At 45.6% G+C, this 18,201-nt stretch overlaps 2 protein-coding genes across 6 annotated transcripts in view; both read left to right on the top strand.

Annotated features, from left to right (window-relative positions):
• The first annotated feature begins 196 nt into the window (after positions 1-196).
• On the top strand, positions 197-12,553 carry prdm2b (PR domain containing 2, with ZNF domain b). Of its 3 annotated transcripts, none has more exons than XM_029151758.3 (9): positions 197-605; positions 1,762-1,846; positions 1,920-2,037; positions 2,551-2,654; positions 2,904-3,056; positions 4,134-4,260; positions 6,289-6,393; positions 6,527-10,974; positions 11,059-12,553. In XM_029151758.3, exons 3-9 carry the CDS (start codon positions 1,923-1,925, stop codon positions 11,074-11,076), a joined length of 5,070 nt encoding a protein of 1,689 aa, XP_029007591.1. In that variant the 5' UTR covers positions 197-605; positions 1,762-1,846; positions 1,920-1,922; the 3' UTR covers positions 11,077-12,553. The 3 variants fall into 3 exon arrangements, with proteins under 3 accessions (XP_029007591.1, XP_029007592.1, XP_040926824.1); XM_041070890.2 differs by lacking the exon at positions 197-605 and adding an exon at positions 934-985; XM_029151759.3 differs by lacking the exon at positions 1,762-1,846.
• A 3,052-nt stretch (positions 12,554-15,605) lies between these two features.
• The window catches only part of kaznb (kazrin, periplakin interacting protein b), a 62,660-nt gene continuing 60,064 nt past the window's right edge, over positions 15,606-18,201 (top strand). Inside the window, exons 1-2 of one of the 3 annotated variants that reach the window (XM_029151763.3) lie at positions 15,606-16,041; positions 16,147-16,232. In XM_029151763.3, coding sequence (XP_029007596.1) covers positions 16,157-16,232 — 76 coding nt within the window. In that variant the 5' untranslated portion in view covers positions 15,606-16,041; positions 16,147-16,156. The remainder of the gene's footprint in view (positions 16,042-16,146; positions 16,233-18,201) is intronic. The other 2 variants (XR_003786016.3, XM_029151764.3) reach the window with 2 other exon arrangements.

The raw sequence follows: 18,201 nt of genomic DNA, 5'->3' as shown, positions 1-18,201 counted from the left end.
AGCGCTAGATTAATTTAAAAGGAAAAAGTATTCCCACAATAAAACACACACAAATATTTTATAATAGTTTAACTTCTTACATGTGTTATAGAAATGTATTATTATTAATATATATTATTATATTTATTATTATAAATATGGGAGGGGGCTTTTTTTGACCTTGTTGCTTTTATTGAGTTTGATGCGGCTCGTTCGGACGCACCGTCGGCCGCAGATTGCGGGCCCAAAGGTTCCGTGTTAGGCGGCGGACTGAGCCCGCAGCGGAGGAGCGGGGACCCGGGAGCCCTTCGGCCGCGGTGCCCCGTCACAGTGAGCGTGCGCGCGCGCGCACACGAGCCTCAGACCTCCTCTCCCAACTGCACCGATCCGAGTTGCCGAAGAGGCTCTCGACTCCGACTCGAGGCTCCATCCGCCATTTTCGGCAGATTGAACGCAGGTAGAGCACAAAAAAAATCACAAGTCCCCCCCCCCGGTGAAATAGAGCAGGTCAGACGTGAACCTAAACCCCCGAAGCAGTCTACGACAGGCGGCGGTGGGGCAGAGCAGCTCCAGGCACCTTACTGCGGGCAGCATCGGGAGGAGTGGGAGGACGCTCACCAGCGAGGGTAACAATGAGCTGCATCTCGACACGGCGCCTGTTTTAGTGGCGCTTGGCAACTTTTTATTATATGAACCGAGGCGAAAACGCTTCCAGGCTGCGGACACACACACACACACACACACACACACACACACACACACACACACACACACACACACACACGTTACGCCCTGCCCTGCTTGCTGCTTTAAGTTGGGTCGGCGGGGATTTAAACGTGTTCGCTCGCCGCTCTGAAGTCGGCGGAGTTTGGGAGGAAAATCACATGAAACTATATAAACTCCAGTATAAACCCGAACGATGCGACGAAGAGTCGGTGCACCGTCCCCTTTGTTTTCAGAAGGTGGTGAAAAGCTGAGCTGGAGGGTCACAAACCTTCACAATAAGGTTTGTTCAGCCACTCGTTATCTCCCTTTTCTGACCTTATCATTATATTAACCATAAAGTCCTTTTAGGTAAAAATATCTGCTATTGAGCCATGTGAGATGTGTTAATGATTTCAGCTGTGCTTAACAGCTCATTGTCTCCTTAGCAGATGGCTTTCCTGCCACCTGGGACTAAAGCACATTACTACTAGTCAGTACGAGACTGGGGTGGGTTCCGTACAACACCATGAAATGCAGCAACAGCTATTTATGTACAATTCTACGAATTTTCATATGATCTAAGGCTCTGAGTTTTATAAATAAGCGGTGTGAGGATGTCACACTGGCCTCAACAGCTTGTTTCACTTCTGTCTTTAGTCACAAATATTTTCTGTTAGTAGCATTTACAAAAGGTGCTGAAGCCGGTTTCTAGGCAGAGGAAACCTTGTGCATGTGCAGTATTTGCATGTATTCCTGCACATCCACTGTCTGTCGGAAGGTGAGCAGGCCCAAACCACTATGAAAATAAGGACACGTTAATTTGTTTTTATTTCAGCTTTATGCAAAATTAGAGGGGAGTGCATCCTTTTCAACTCACTTCTTGTGGTTTTGCTTTGAGCAGAACATATACTTCATATCGGTACTTGTATCTGTAAAAAAAACATGTCTGCTTCTGGCTGCAAAGTCTCTTGGTGGCATCATCTGGATTATTCTTATGAGTTATTTTACCTTTAGGATGTGTACATAACTCAGGTAAATCTGTAAACGTACCTTTTCTCCCCCTTTTGTCTGCACCAGCTTGAAAACCAGCGTTTCGGAACCATGATTTCACTCTGACAGCGTTCAATCACGTTTGCTGCTTTATGGAAACAAACCTGAGCAGGTGAAGTTTCCCTCAGAACAGAAATGTATTTTTCCTTTTGATAGGAAAGTCATTTTTCATGTTTGTACCACAGGTCATGGCTATTACTGGAGGGACGGTGGAAACTCTGGATGAAATTCCGGCTCACGTGTGGAAGGGTTTGCCCGACTGCCTGAGCCTTGGACCTTCTGCGGTAAATCAAAACCGTATCGGTGAGTAAACAAGAACAGAAATTGCCTTTTTGTTGAGGAAAAGGAGAAAATGTGAGTTTTGAATCTAAAACTTGTCGTTTTTTGTGGCGAGGTTTTGGGATGAATGCAGAATACATTATTCCTGCCTGGAAATCTCCATGCTGTTCACTAGAGATTTTCCTTCATCAGGTTCATGTGGTAGAAGTTTGTAAACTTGACTCTAAAAACAATATATATATATGTATTTAAAGTACAAATCTGGTTCTACCTTTAAGTTAAAGTTAATGTACAGATTTCAAATCATGAAATATGTTGCATATTTGGGCTACAGTCCCGTGAAACAATGGTCCTCCCATTTTACAGTAGTGCTGTGAGCATGAATCAAAACTTATAAACTGTGCATTCCTACTACAATACAGGGCTAATGTAGAATAACTACACACCAGACTTAAATTATAGCACAGGGACTGCGAGGAGTTTATTTAGTAATGAATGAATACAATTAAATCTCTCTTTCCTCATTTTAATTTGCAGGATTATGGGCCACGCGGGTCATTCCTAAAGGGAAGAGGTTTGGTCCGTTTGTCGGAGAGAAGAAAAAAAGGTCCCAAGTGGCCAGCAATGTTTACATGTGGGAGGTACGTTACAGGCTGTTTAGTTTACTCCTTCCTCTCACACACACTCACCTCCACCTGTGTAGTAGTCACAGCAGCTGAAAAAAGCCCAACCACATTCACCTTCTGTGGGGCAAAGCGCCAGCTGCTAAGACAAGTGGAATAAGATGTTGCGAGGCAAAGAGAAACATTCTATATATTTTGTTTTTTATTTATTATTATGATATTCTTAGTGGGAGATCCTGACAACATATTTGTGTCTGTGTGCTCTAGGTTTACTTCCCAGCGCGGGGCTGGATGTGCGTGGACGCCACAGACCCCATGAAGGGGAACTGGCTGCGATATGTGAACTGGGCACGCTCCAGTGAAGAGCAAAATCTTTTCCCCCTGGAGATAAACAGAGCCATTTATTACAAAGTTTTAAGGGTAAGTTAAATGCATATTCTAAGCATTTAACAGGACTGGAATAGGAATGACTGTGTGAGAACAGGTGGGCGAACGCGAGGCCTTGTGGGATTTGATTCATTGGGGAGGATGCAGCATTTAGGTACGTAACATCTTTTAGTAATTAGAAACCTTAATGCAAATAACAACAATAAATGAATTTGAAAGGTAAAAATCAGCTTTTATGAACCTATGTATGATTCTAGTGCTGTAAATGAATTAACCTCCACAGTTTCATATAAACATACATGAATTCTTAAAACCTGAGTGTATTTATCTGATATTTATCATCTTTCTGTCGATTTAAATATGTGGACCGACAAACTAGCACATGCTTAAGAAAAACAATATTAGTACATTGCATTTATTTTACAGGTATAATTATTAGTGTGTCAAGTAGCTAATTGCAAATAAGTGGGTTATGTTTTGTTTTGCTTATTGGTTATTAATATGATTGTGTAATTTACTGTGATGAATTCAAGCACATAGAGTAACAGTATTTGTTTGTACAAAGTCATCCCTGAAAAATAGACATAAACTCAAACTAATTTCATAAACATTGGTCCACTACATGATTTACTTTTCATCAAAACACATTTAGGTGTCTGCCCATGAACACGTGATAATGAACACAGAGTTTGGCCACTTAGGAGAACATGGTTAACACGCAAACATTGTATTTACCAGCCACAAGTAGAACAATTAGCTGAATACATTTCTATGATTTATGAGTCTGTACAGTTCAACAACAGAACAGCATACAAATAAAACGGCCATAAACTATCTACACAACGGACACAGGACCTTCCTTGGACAGAGGATGTGCTGCAGAGCTGCATGTGCGACTACATGACATGCATGTACTTGTGTCAAAGTACTAAATGTCAGCAGGCATTAAGTGATAGTAATCGCGTAACGATGGCAGGAAACGCTGTCAGTCCCTCCTGCGCTCACACACACACTAGGTGCACGGTGGCCCACATTTCCCAGCAGCCTCCCGGCGGCCTCCCAGCAAGCGCGGCTGTGATTGGCGGCCGGGCTCACGTCTCTCTGTTGCAGCCTATCGGGCCGGGAGAGGAGCTGCTGGTGTGGTACACGGTGGAAGACAACCCCGAGATAACAGCTGCACTGGAGGAAGAAAGAGCCAGCAGCCTGAGCAGGACGAGCTCCCCCAGGGCCAAGCGAGGTGAGGCCTCTCCGCGTCCCTGCGAGCGTTTCTGGCCGGGATCCGGCGCGTGCGCCGCGCCTCGGCGCGGCTCGGCTGCCTCGCAGCTCCGGCGAACTTGGTGAACAGGCGCTAGCCGCGTTAGCTAGCGCGGGGAAGCTAGTGGAAGCTAACGTTAACGGCTGCGATGCGTGTGGGGTTTCTCTTTACTTCCACGCTCGACCTAAAAATCGCCCCTACGGGCGGATTTGGCTCCGTATAACGAACAACTAGCCACGTATTTCGTCCAGATCACCCAGTTTAGCTGTGGAGCGAGTGAGTGGGCAACTTTTTATCCGCTTTTCCTCCCGTGGGTCCTGGCGTTGTCGAGGATGTGACCTTCCTTGAGTTCCTAAAGCCATCCATCGGCGAGCCTCCCTAGTTGATGATGGCCTAGCAGGTTAGCATGCGAGCTGTTCGCCTGGTCGGTCTGCGGGCTGTTGACGAGCCGTGTGCGGGATAGGACCCTCAAATGCCGCCGTGGAATCTATGGGGTACTGTTTAAAATGACCCATCAGGTCTATTCGGGCCCAGTATAACCAGTTGTGCGACTTGTCAGAGTTGGTTTTGCATGCTAGCTTCAAGCTAAAGGGCTAACCTGGGTCTGAACACACGGAAATCTGTGTACACGAACAGATGGCAAACCCTGTGGGGTAAATTATTATTAAAGTTATAATATTATAACTGTGTTGTAAATACGCAAAGCACTGTGGCGCTATAAGTGGGGCCGGACTTGTGTTATTACCTGATATTAACGCCCCAACTCTAACTTTGACACATCAAAACAAAAGCTTTAATTAAAGCCACACAAACGTAAGTTGCTTAACTCTCCTCGGTGCATTCCCATTAACTTAGTAATAGCTGAAAAGTGCAACACATCATAGTTAAGTGAGAGATGTAGCATCAACTCAGCTCCTCATCTTGTAAGAAATGATCTACTCATTTGTTAGTATGGACTTTGGACATAATGCTTTTAGATAAAATCTGTTGGGTCCTGTGATTAATTCAGTTAAGGACCTAAAAAGGGTGAAATAAACTTTTTACCAGTTCTGGTTTAATGTTTTCATCAGTTGACTATATAGTAAAATAGGATCCAATGCACTGTGTGGTAATGAAGGGCACAGCACTGCTGCAAGAAAATGGCAGCAGTGTGTCTGATGCAGCATTTAGATGTTCGCAAATGTCTTTTAGAGACCTGAGCAGTTCTAGTATTATATGTAGCCCATGTCACCCAGCGCAGAGGACGTACTACTGTACTACTAGATTACCTGTCCTGTCGGGCTGATTGAAATATTCAGTAGTCTTTGTTACTTAACCAGTGCACGCTACAGTAGGTGCCAGATTAAGAAGGATTATTAAATACTGCAGTATAATTCTAAATTGGATCGCGGTGGTGTTGCTGTATATTCAGCAGAGTGCCTTGGACCATGTATGTCTGGTGACTGACCTGCAGCATGTGTTCTCTGCTATGAATTAGGCTTTGTAGAACAGGTCAGATGACCTTGTTGACACACTCATATGATGGGAGGTTGGACCAGGCTTAGAATTTTATTAATGGTGTCATCTGAGTTTTTGTCAAGGACCTTTTTTATAGATTATCCATTATTGTAATAAATGGTTTTATTACTGATTAATTCAGGTCTATGTATGGCTTTTTCATGTAGCTTTTTTTAAATTTATGAATATTTACACGTTATTTATTTACATGAATATATATGTTAGTGCCTACATGTCAGTGTAAGTCTTATTGCAATTAATCACATTTCATAACATTCGAAAGAATTTTAGTGATGTAGCTCAACACGTTGGTAGATTAACCTTTGTAATTCTATAACCATCGTAAAGTCAATGTTTAAAATCCTATTCGTTTTGAAGTCTGATGTTGAAGTTTCTGCCAAATAAACCTTTGTAGAAAAAATACTGAAAACACTTTAATCCACTTTCAATTTGAAGATGGGTTTGTCAATGCTCAATTCTGATAAAATGTCATACATTCCATTGCACCTCTAGCCAGAGGAAAGCTGCTGGAGAGAGCCAGACAGGCTGGTTTGGGTGGATTCAAGAAAACCAGCAAAACCAAACCTACTGTCAAGGAAATGTGGGATGGAGAGAAAGGTAAGTTGATTTAATGTTTTTTTTTCATGTTTTGTTATTTCAGATATTTTCAATCTCCTCTTACTTGTTCTTCTTAAATAATTGCATGACAGAAGCTAATATTTAACGTGTGGCTAATGTGTTTGACTTCCAGGACCGAAGGAGGAAGGTGATAAGCAGTCATCCATAGGTTCCTCACAAGAACTCCTGGAAACCTATTCAGAGGGAACCTCTGACCACAGAAGTATGCAGGACATGTCAGACGCAATGGAAGTGGGTGGGGAGGAGGAAGAGGAAGGTGAAGAGGATGAGGAAGAGGGTGCTGATGATTTGGTGGATCCAGTTCAAGAAAAGCAGCAAACAGATTCTACCCAAAACAGGCACCCTGGCTCTTCTCTGATTGTTGCTAAAGAAAGCCATAATGATTCAGACATAAAGTTGGAGTCGCTTATAGGGCAAGAACCCGACCTTGATCCTGATCCTGATCTTGAAATTGATCTTGATGGTGACCCCGAATTCGATCCACATGGAGAGTCGTATCCCTGCCAACACTGTGAACGTCACTTCTCTAGCAGACAGGGTCTGGAGCGTCACATACACATTCATGCCATCCCTAACCAACAATCACAACTGTTTAAATGTAGGTACTGCAGTAAATCCTTCGGCTCACAGGTGGGACGGAGAAGACATGAGAGACGGCATGAGAGTGGGCCTAAGAAAAGGCCTGGTTCTTTGGCTGGAACTGGAAGTCCTTTCAGTGCTGTGTCACAGACAGATGGTTCAAGTCCTGACTGCAGTAGTCCAACAACCCACTATATAGCCCAACTTGGTGGGGGACCACTACACAACTCTGAGATGCAGAGAAAGGAATTGGGTCTTCATTCTGATCGGCCTTTTAAATTGGATGAAAATGGGGAGAGTTCAAAAGAACTTCATCCATGCAAATACTGCAATAAGGCGTTTGGCACACACACCAACATGCGGCGCCACCAGCGCAGGATACATGAACGACACTTGTTACCAAAGGGAGTTCGAAGGAAAGGCATGTTGCAGCAGCAGCCTGGTGAGTCCCCTGGCACCAGCCCCCCACCTGTCTATGTGCCCAGTGCAGATACAGAGGATGAAGCCGATGGGGATGATTATGCAGTTGACATATCCAAAAATATCTCTGAAAACTTGAGCTATTACATTGACGGCAAGATTGTGTCTACCAATGCAGTGAGCAGCTGTGACGTAATAGAGGTCGACTCGTCTCTGTTTGGTCTGGACACAGTTATAATTAGCCCAAATCAGATCAGTCAGGCGCTAAAGGTGGAGGGAAGAACAAGTGCTGCAAAGCAAGTGTCCAATATTGGCCAACCAGTGGCAAAAAGGAGAACATCTACACCCCCACTTGTTCCCAACCTTAAAGTGGAGACAGAAACAGCATCTTTGACAGCCACCTCATCATCATCCTCTACATCGTCCTCCTCTAACCTGCTAGTAGGAGGACTGTTCCAACAAGCCACAGACTCATCAGCATTTCAACGAGAGAAAACCGTTTATCTTTCGCCTAAGCTCAAACAACTACTTCAGACACAAGACATGCAAAAATCAACTATCTCCCTGATTACAGAAAGCCATAGACTGGGTTCCCCACTGTCAGTCACATCGCTACCAGGGGCTTCGGGCAGATTTAAAAGAAGAACAGCTTCTCCCCCATCCTCTCCCCAGCTCAGCCCTTCAGGTAAAACAGAAAGCTGTAAAACCGAGGCATCAAACTCGTACACGCTGAAGGCACTAAAGTTGGAAAGCCACAAGATGTCACCTCCTGGGAACACGCCGGACAAAGATGATGGAGACACCCTGAGCCCTTCCGGAACTAATACACAAGGTCAGACTTCTAGTAGCGGGGGAAACTCATGTAATCAACAGCCATTAGATCTATCAAACTCTGTTGCTAGAAAAAGTGACAGCTTGCCCAAGGTGCTTGGGGATTCGGCTCTGGATTTAAGCTTTCATCATAAGAGCAGCATTGAGCCTGAATTAAAGGGCGGTCAAACACAACAGCCACCAATAAAGAAGAGAAAGCCTAACACCAGCATGCTTGAAAAGGTGCTGATGAATGAGTATGTAGGTGAGGAAGGCTCAACGACTTTAGCCAGCATAAGTTCTTACCACTCTCGCTCTCCAAATATTGCCTCAGACTCTGCGCAACCCTCCCCTCCATCTTTGACCCCTGTCACCATGAACCCATCTTCCCCCGGTACCTCTAGTGTGACATCTCCGACCCCACCTCCCCCTGTGTTACCTACCATGCCATCTCCATCAGCAATGCCCGGCTCACCTCTCTCTCAGGCTTCAGATGCAGCTGCGCTGAGACTGCTTCCCGTTCTCTCGCCAAAAATGTCCCCGAGTTCCAAGTCCCCCTCAGCCTCAGAGGAGACTTTGTTAAATGAAGAAAATAAAAATGACATGGAGAATTGTGTGTCTGAACCACTGGACTCCCCGAGCACTCCAGCAAAAGAGCCCACTGATCGCTCAGCGCCGCAGAGCCCTCCTGGGACCGCATCAGAAGATCCGCCCACTGTAGAAGATGTTTCTCTGACAGTGACCAGCAACAACAAGCTGAACTGCAAAATGAATGAAGACACAGGCTCCTTAACAGAGAAATCTATGAAAACCGACCTTGCTCATCCCCCATCTGAACAAGAAACCTCATCTTCCTCAGCGTCTTCACCTCTACCACATGATCCATCCACATCCCCAAGTCCACAATCCCTGATTCAGGTTAAGATAAAGGAAGAGCCTCCGAACTGTGTGGATGAGTTGGCATGTACCAATCATGCTTCTAAGGATGATGTTGACTCGTCACCTCAGCCCAGTGCTCTTGATAAACCATCTAGCAAAACTTTTGAGGCAGAAGAGCTTGACATGACGTACTGCAAGACGTTTGTGTGCAATGTCTGCGAGGTGCCGTTTCCCTCCATCAAAGAGCTCACTGGGCACATCGCAGAGCATGCTGCAGACTGGCCCTTCAAGTGCGAGTTCTGTGTGCAGCTGTTTAGCGAGGCTCCAGCGCTTTTGGCTCACCGGACATCACTGCATGGGGTGGGCAAGATCTTTGTGTGCTCCGTTTGCTCCAAAGAGTTTGCTTTTCTCTGCAACCTTCAGCAGCACCAAAAGGACCTGCATCCGAGCGAGACGTGTTCACATACCACTGTAGAGAGCGGCAAGCTCAGGCCACAAAACTACACTGACCCCTCCAGAGCCAAAGAGGAGAGCAACCCATCAACACCAGCACCAGAGGCAACTGATGAACCGGCTCCACACACTGAGCCTGATTTAGCAAAAGAAGAGGCTGATGTTAACGGTAATCAGGCGGAAGACGGGGAAGAGGACCCCAATGAGGAGCTGTACACTACAATAAAGATCATGGCCTCAGAAGGAGGGAAGCCCAAAGGCCCAGACGTCCGCCTTGGCATTAATCAACACTACCCCAGCTATAAACCTCCGCCTTTTCCTTATCACAGCCGTTCTCATGCAGGCTCTGTGGCTTCAGCTACTAACTTTACCACCCACAACATACCACAAACGTTCAGCACTGCCATTCGCTGCACCAAGTGTGGCAACAGCTTTGACAACATGCCTGAACTGCATAAGCACATATTGGCCTGCGCCAATGCTAGTGATAAGAAGCGTTACACTCCCAAGAAGAACCCCATCCCTCTCAAGCAAATAGTGAAGAGCCCCAATGGAGTCGTGTCACCCACAGCAGCCACTGCTGTCCAGAGTGCTTTCCGGAGAATGGGTCAGCCAAAGAGACTTAATTTTAATCAAGACACAGCTAAGACAAAAATGAGCGCCCTCAGTAAGAAGAGGAACCAGCTGGTTCAGAAGGCAATTTCCCAGAGAAATAAAGCCGCCACCACTGCAAAGAAGGTTAAAATTGAACAAGAGCAGGCCTCTAACATTTGCCCCCACTGCAGTCGGGAGTTTACATATCCTGCAAGTCTAAGTAAGCATATGTTGGTCAGCTGTCCAATGAAGCCCGTTGTAAAGAAGGGCAGAAAAGGTCTGTCAGAGGTTAAAAAAGAGGTAGTGCCTGTGGCTGATAAAAACATGAACCTTAGGAAGAAAGTTTCAGACAGTGAGATACAGCAGCCGGAGTCCACATCTAAACGCCTCGGAAAGACCAGAGCTCGTAGCTCCGGTTCAGCAGCAGACCCTGAGCCTTCCCAGGTAGGCAAAGTAAAAACTGCTGGCGCTTTGGGCCATTTAAAGAGGCCTGCCTCGTTCCCCGCCCCAGGTTCTGCGAACAAAAGGTCCAAGAAGGGCCAGGTTCAGTCACTACCTCTCACCCCGCCAGCGCCAGACACTCCCAGTGACCCTGCACAGCAGCGTCCTACCATGAGAATGCAGCGAATGGGAAAGGAAGTAGCACCTAAGAGATTATCAGAGGCCAAGCCACCAGTAGCGGAGCAGCTGAAGGAGCGGTTCTCCCTAAGAACAAGGAAGAGAGTAGGAGGTCCAGTCACCAGGAGCTTACAAATGTCCAACCCAGCTCCTGCAGCTGAGGTTAAAGCTGAGGAAGCACCACTTCAAGAGCCCAAAGAGACTCAGGTGAGAAACTTGTTTGTTTTCAGGTGTCTTCTCTGAGTATTGACTGATCACTTTACTGCTAATCATGGTTGTCCTTTGTTATAGGAGGTGCTGATGAAGTGAGCCTTGTGAAAACGCTCCTCCTGGGATTGTGACACTCATGCCTCAGTTGCTCTGGACTTTTCAAGGCACTGACTTGTGGTGGACTTGTTCACTCAAACTAAGAGAAGTCCACGTATCTTAAATGCCTTTGCTGGATCTAAGGAGGGAACTCTCTTTATCTTCCATTTATTACAAACTGTACTGAGCCTCGATTTTAACCAGCCTTGCAAAAAAGAAAGAACACTGTAAAAGCAACTCTAGATGACATTGAGTTAATATATACAATATGTGTCATTACTTGACCCAAAACAGTAACATTAGGGCTCCGTTAATTGGGAAAAGTCGTATATTGCAAAAGGCAATCATGCATTAGTTAGGGAAACTGGTTTATTTTTTTGTTACATATTTTCCCCATTTGGTTGTTTAGATTTTTGGCTGTTTCCAGTCTCTTAATGCATGTGCTGAATAGTGTGTAAACTAGATGAAGCCAATTTCCATTTTGCTCTTAATGGACACGTACATAAGTTTATACATCATTTGCAAAGTATGTATGTTTGATTTCTGTAGTCGTTATATTGTAGGATATATCTTTAATGGCTTTTTTTTGTTTAGGGGGAACGTAAATGAAAATGGCAGTTTGTTGACTGCAACAGTTGGTCCTCAGGAACACTGTACATGCGTGCGTGGGAAGTATGTGAATGGTTATGGTTGGATGTGCAGCCTGACACCTATTCCTTTGGTCTAAATCTCAAGTATGTCTCATGTTTTTATGTTCTCTTTTGTTTATCTGACGTTAGCAGGTTATTCCACGTGTAAAAATGATGGAGACCGTTGTATTCTACCTAACATGATGTGCGTCCTGAACAGAATTTTTTTTAATGCCACTCATACAGCTCAGTGTTCTTTCAGCACTTTAAATATTTTCCACAAATCTTAAAATTGGTTTGTCTCCATTGAGCAGTTCGACACATGAAAATGACACATGAACCAGCTTTAATGTGCCAAAATGCGTGACTCAAGTACTAGAAGGGTTGAATGCGACACGGCTTTTATCCTCGGTCGTTGGATGTCAAAGTTGCTTCATGTGTAGATTTTCTTATAGCTCCCATGCCAACAGTGAACGATGCTTCTTCTGAGGATAAAGTCATTTTTGTTTTATTGAGATGTTAAGACTGTACATGATGAGAATGTTAAGTCCCAACCGATGAAACAATTACTTGTAGTTTGTAGCATATCCAGCCATCGCCCCTTTGTTCTACTCTAGATTATATCCTTAGTGGGATAACACACACACACACAGGCAGTGCTTAAATGCTTGTGGCGCGCTGTGGGAAAGAACATTGAAGATTATGATTTGAAGCTAATTTATATTTCCTCAAGAAATTTTCATGTTATGCCTTTCAGCATCAAGATTATGTATTTAAGGGTGAACAAAGACAAAATCGTGAATGACCTCAAGAAAAACATTGCTGTAATTGAAATAATAAAAAAAGGTTTTCAAATTGTGTAGAGGTTTAATTGTTTTTGCTATCAGGGTTTGCAATTATCCACAATCATTGTAGATTGAAGAGAATGGTACCGAGTAATAGGTGACAATGAGCTCTGACACTGATCGGCATTCTAATGCACCCATTAGAGTTCCACTAGTTTCTAGTTTATGATTTCCTTCAGTGTGTGCATGTCCGTATTAACTTAATGATCACCTTAACTTAACAAGGTCTGACTTTGTTCTCTTTCTTTGAAATTTCAGCATAATAGATCTCCCCACCGTGGCAGCTGTAATAAAGAATACAGATTACATATGCTAATTTCCTTCTCTACTTAAAGTGCTGGGGCCCTGCCATAGTATAAAATGACTTTTGCTTGTATTTTAATTGAGGGCTGTACTTACATTTTACATTCCGTCTGTCTTTAATCCGCAGGTAAAGCCGCTGCCAGCAGGCGAATGTGGTCATCGTGAGGTTGCTAGTTGCTGTGAGTTGTGTATCTATTTTGGGAGCAGTGCACTTGTCAGGCAAATTACCTCAGCTTTGTAGAGCCATTTTATTTTATTCAATGTGGACATGTTGAGTAGTTCAGGTGTAGCTGCAAGATGGAGGGGCTGTTTTTGATCGTATCAACTGGGTTTTATGTCATTAGACATAAGGCCATTAATATACCAGCAGGCTGAAGGCTGCAAAAGTTGTTAATTATTCCTATTAATTTAGCAAAAATACAAAGAAATTAGGAAAGCATACAATATATTTTTAATTATTAAAATATTATTTGATACAGTGTTATGGTTTAGACAACTGGAAAAAATTTCAAGAAATATTAAGAGCAAATGTCTAAATTATTAAGTATGCAGTTCTCAACCACTCTGAGCAGCAGTGAACAAACTTTCCTTTGAGGGTGTTTTTTAGTAGAATTTATAGATGGTGTCTGAATGGGGAAATATTTAACCAGTCCACCACATTAAAAATAAACCATAAATATTAAGGTTAGTAAAACAACTGTTTTTGCACAATAAGCCAGAACATCAATGGAAAAGTGACTTTATTAAGCTTTACTTACGTATCTCATTAACAGTGCATGTGGTGCCATGAACACCCTTCAAGGTCTCCTCTCCTGCGCCAGAGCTCCATTCATCACTCCTCGGACGGACAAACCTCCGCTTCCGGTGTCTGGTAGACTGGACTCATAAATAACACATAGCGTTATCATGTTGACAGATAAAGTTATGAATTGAATGTGATTTCTGTGTTGAATTTCCTTTATTCAATAGGGTGGGGATGTGTTTATTTGCCCCAGTGTCATATAAGGAATAGTTTATGGCACGATGTAGTTTATAGACCTTCAGCTGTGTGTGTGTGTGTGTGTGTGTGTGTGTGTGTGTGTGTGTGTGTGTGTGTGTGTGTGTGTGTGTGTGTGTGTGTGTGTGTGTGTGTGTGTGTGTGTGTGTGTGTGTGTGTGTGTGTGTGTGTGTGTGTGTGTGTGTGTGTGTGTGTGTGTGTGTGTGTGTGTGTGTGAGGCACACCACCATACTCATGCTGTCAGGGTGAAATATCACTGCACTCTCTCGTGATTGCAGTGGACGGTGCTTCAGCACTGTTCATGGAAATGCAATCCCATGCAGCGGCTCTGCGCCTCAATCGACAAAATAAACAACAGCGCAGAGCAACCCAGAGAGACAGATTTAGGACGTCCAGGAGCACGGGCCAGTTTGCAGTTTGCCCCACTAGGTCCAGAGACCTTCCACCACGTGGCTGATACTGCTGGTGTTGCACTGGTAAAACTTACATAGGAAGTCCAGGTAAATATGAGTATATAACCATTTAATCCTTGATTCATTTCATCAGGGTTTTGTTTTCTTTCCGTTCCTGGCTCCGTTTGGCTTTTTGACATTATACTGTACAGTTATTTGTCCTCAGGACGATAGCCGCCAGTGACAGCAGACACGGTGGGAGAGACTGACAGCCGCTCGTGAGCTATAATATACAGAATCCTAAAAAAAAGGCCCAGTGTCACTACTGTGTGTTCAAAGAGAATGGCATTAAAGCTGATGAGGACATTTATTCTGCTGGGCATTATTTGCTCAGACTTGAAAGTGAAGTGTTGAGTCTTCGTATTGCTGGTGAAATGCCACGGTTTGCTTTGACCTTAGCATTTTGCTCAGCTTTATTAGAACGCGTGCAGCTCCCGAGTCTGAGGCTCCTGCGTCGTTGCGAGTTATTTGCTGTGACGCTTTGTTTTTCCACGTCTTCCTATTGTCTTTTCTCCTGCAGAGCCACCTGCTGAGGTCAGCCCATCGGACGAGCCTTCCTCCCGCTGAGGCCGCGGAGGCTGCTGGCGTTTCCTTTCAAAACAGGAGGACGTGACGCGAGGACGCGGGCAGATCCCCCGTGCGCTGCAGACCTGAGGCGTGAGAGATGGCGCGACGACAATGGGCTTCCTGGTGAAGGCTGTTCTTGAGGAAATGCGCTGCTAAATGCCATTTTACAGCTGGCAGACGTGGCCTGAGCGTGATGATGCGCCATGTCAGCGGGGGTCGCCATGCCAACAGCTGCAGAATAACTGAGATTAGTGTTTTAAAAGCTCATAACGTACTAATTTGATCTCATGACGCTTGTTGTTGCTAGAGTTCGTCTGCACCAAGTCAGTGAGTGATATTCAGTTGAGTGGGAGCACATTTTTATTTTATACTCAGCAGTTTTCTACAATTCCTTTTCAAGATGGTGCCTCTGGAAACCAGCAGCTGTAGCAGCCCTACTTTTTCACTTTTTATACAGCCCTCCACTTTCCCATGCACCCCCCCCCCCCTTTTTTTCTTTCTCTCAGCACAGGGGGAGGATGAAGAGCTCGAGTTTGCTAGAATCTGTTTCTCGGCAGCGGCCCGAGCTTTAAGATGGATCGGGGGGATTTGCATGGGGTGGGGCGGCGAGCGTACGAGATGTGAGGGAGAACAGGAGCGCATGAGAGGGAGAGAGAGAGATGTTACTGCTGAGGCAGAGCAAACGAGGGCTGTGGAGGAGGGAGGAGGGACGCGGAGGGAGGGGGGGGGGAGAAAGAGGGGGGCACACTCACACGAATCAGAACACGGTCCCGACTCGTGCCCAGAGGACGGACGCTGCCAGAGTTGGACGGAATGAGGGGGCCCCCCCCACCACCGTCGTCTTTGCCCGTCTGGAGCCGCAGGGGGCAGTCCGCCGGTCCAAACGCAGCCCGGGAGCGACCCGCCGCCCGCCTCCGCGTCCTGTTGTGACTCTCCCCTCGCGCGCACGCACGCCGGAACGCTCTCGCAGGCACGCGTTCAGAGAACTTTCCCGCGCGCACGCACTCCTACATCCCCCTCCCATTATCTGGCAGTTCTGCTCACATTGTTGAGCCGTGTGGGGCTGTTTTTTTTTTTTCTTGCTCCTCCTCAGCAGCAGCGGCAGCGGCAGCAACAGCAGGACGGGTCCAGAGCAGAGCAGTCGCTGCCGGAGATCACAGCTTCTGCACCTGAAGGCAGGCGTTTCTCCTCCACTCCCTCCCTTTGACACTTTCTCTCCCCCGCGTTTCTCCCGACCTTCCCTCATCCCCCGTCCTCTGTTTCTCCTCGGTGTTTGCCAGGTTGACGACCATGGAGAACACCCTCACCTGCAGCCACGCCACCTTCTCCCAGGTGTTCGGACGCCAGGGGCAGCTCATGCAAGCCAGTGAGTAGCAGCGGGTCGCGTCCGCGTGTCTCTGTGAGCGATGTCCACCATCAGCGATTCTCCACCAGCCCCTCGTCATTCATGCTGTCAGACCTCTGTCTGTGATACGCGATCACAGTGTGATGGATCAAATCTGTCCGGCTGCTGTGGGGTATCTGTATTGACTATGTGTAGGATCTGAAGATGTGGTTTTATGAAGGCAGGCAGGAGGAACAAGTACGGTGTTTCAGGCTGTTGTTTCATCCCCGACTGTGTGACTGTGATTTCAGTTGATGTTTCTGTCGGCGTGGCAGGTTTGTAGGCAGGTTTCAGGATGAAGTTGGGGAGGCTGCAACTTTATAGGGACAAATCAGGCTGTTGTGCATTTGTCCTTGCCTTGTACATATTATTGCTCCTTCTGCATCTTTTAAGTAAATTGATCCAATTCCGATGTCTCAGATTTTCCTGTCGGGCGCAGCCCCAATAACACAGATCGTAGCTGAAAGATATTCATAATGTAGACGCGCGGTTTCAGGGGGCTCGGGTTTGACAGGCTGAGACACTATCTGCACTCGGCGCTCAGACCGATAGCTGAATTATTGAGAACTGAATCTATCAGGATTTTCGGGAGAGCAGAAACATTGAACTCAACCTTGCAGCACTTGGAAATGAAGCACACTCAGTTATATCTTACTATGTAATGCACAGAAGGCATATTTCTTCAGGGAGCTAAAGAGGTGGAGATTGACTTCCTTCCAAAATGAAAGCGTCAGCTCCATCCTCCCTCATCTGGCCTGGTATCTCTCCTCGCGGTGCCGGAGCCTTTGATGCCTCCACTCGGCCATGAATGCAAAGTGATTCTTCACACGAGCTTAAGACGGATAATGAGGTGAGCCCAGGGCAGATATCACAGACCTGCATCCCACGCTGGACGTTCATTTACCCACATTAGTTTTATATGTGTCTATTTCCATTCAGTACCACCTGCAGAGAGCAGAATCTGAGTGCAGTCTAATGGCAGTCTAAATTAGAAACTCGGCCACGAGCGTTTTGTGTAGCTAGTGATGGAAAAATATGTTTCTAAAATAGAAAATTCTCGCTTCTCTACACTTTACTAATAAACTGTGATGCAAGATTTTATCCATTCGCATTTATTTTCCTGTGCAGTGGATCATTGTTGTCCCCCTTTTTAATAATACGTCACTTGCATTTATCAGTGGGTTTAAGGTTGCACTGTGATTAATCAGCTGCTTCACAGAGTCCTGGAAACAGCGGTTCTGTGCTGTTGGTCTGGTTTTATGGTGGTGAACACTGTGTGCATGTGTGTGAGACTGGGTCATTCTATCTGGAGGGCATCACAGTATAAAGACAAGGTAAAACAAGAACAGGGTGTGGCGGAGCTGAAGGGTCGTATCACATTGCATCACGGCTGGCTCCTGAGACAGTCGTTCCTTCAAAATAAAAGGCTTAGGAATGTGAAATGCAGGAAAATACACAGGGTGGGATGAGTGATGCGGATCAGTGTGAGGATGCTGAAAATCCTGGGTTGTGTTTATTACTACTTCAGGCTTGTGACCTTCCCATTGGCTTCCTTTAAATGTACATGTCTGTACACTGAACGCAGGTCACGTTCGCTTCCACTTGTGCATCGTGTTCAAACTGTAACTTTATAGAACACTTACGACCGATTCCGAGGCATCTTCAGCCTCGAGGGGATGTGGAGGCCACTGTTTTCCCTCATGCAAATTCAGCTTGATTGGGTCACAGCGAACGGGTCGCCTGTCAGAACGGATGCACAAGAGAGGAAATCTTAGGATATGCAAATGGTGGTTCCGGTGACAGAGCTTTCAGTGCCCCAGCATGTAGATGTGTTCACCCTCTCCACCCAGCGTGCGCAGTGTAAAGTGCTTAGGCTAATACTTACACAGACAACATATATTAGACCAAACTGCAGCAGACCTGGCCTCTTAACATTTTCTCTGTGGTGACT

Source organism: Betta splendens, chromosome 5 (genome assembly GCF_900634795.4).
Source record: "Betta splendens chromosome 5, fBetSpl5.4, whole genome shotgun sequence".
Lineage (NCBI taxonomy): Eukaryota > Metazoa > Chordata > Actinopteri > Anabantiformes > Osphronemidae > Betta > Betta splendens.
This window is presented reverse-complemented; position numbering and strand designations above follow the sequence as displayed.

What these genes read in the sequence shown, in the direction of transcription:
- prdm2b (XM_029151759.3), top strand. Translation starts at nt 1,923, where the DNA reads ATGGCTATTACTGGAGGGACGGTGGAAACTCTGGATGAAATTCCGGCT. An exon ending in CTCCCCCAGGGCCAAGCGAG is followed by an intron (nt 4,261 to 6,288) that starts GTGAGGCCTCTC and finishes TTGCACCTCTAG; the next exon opens with CCAGAGGAAAGCTGCTGGAG. An exon ending in AATGTGGGATGGAGAGAAAG is followed by an intron (nt 6,394 to 6,526) that starts GTAAGTTGATTT and finishes TTTGACTTCCAG; the next exon opens with GACCGAAGGAGGAAGGTGAT.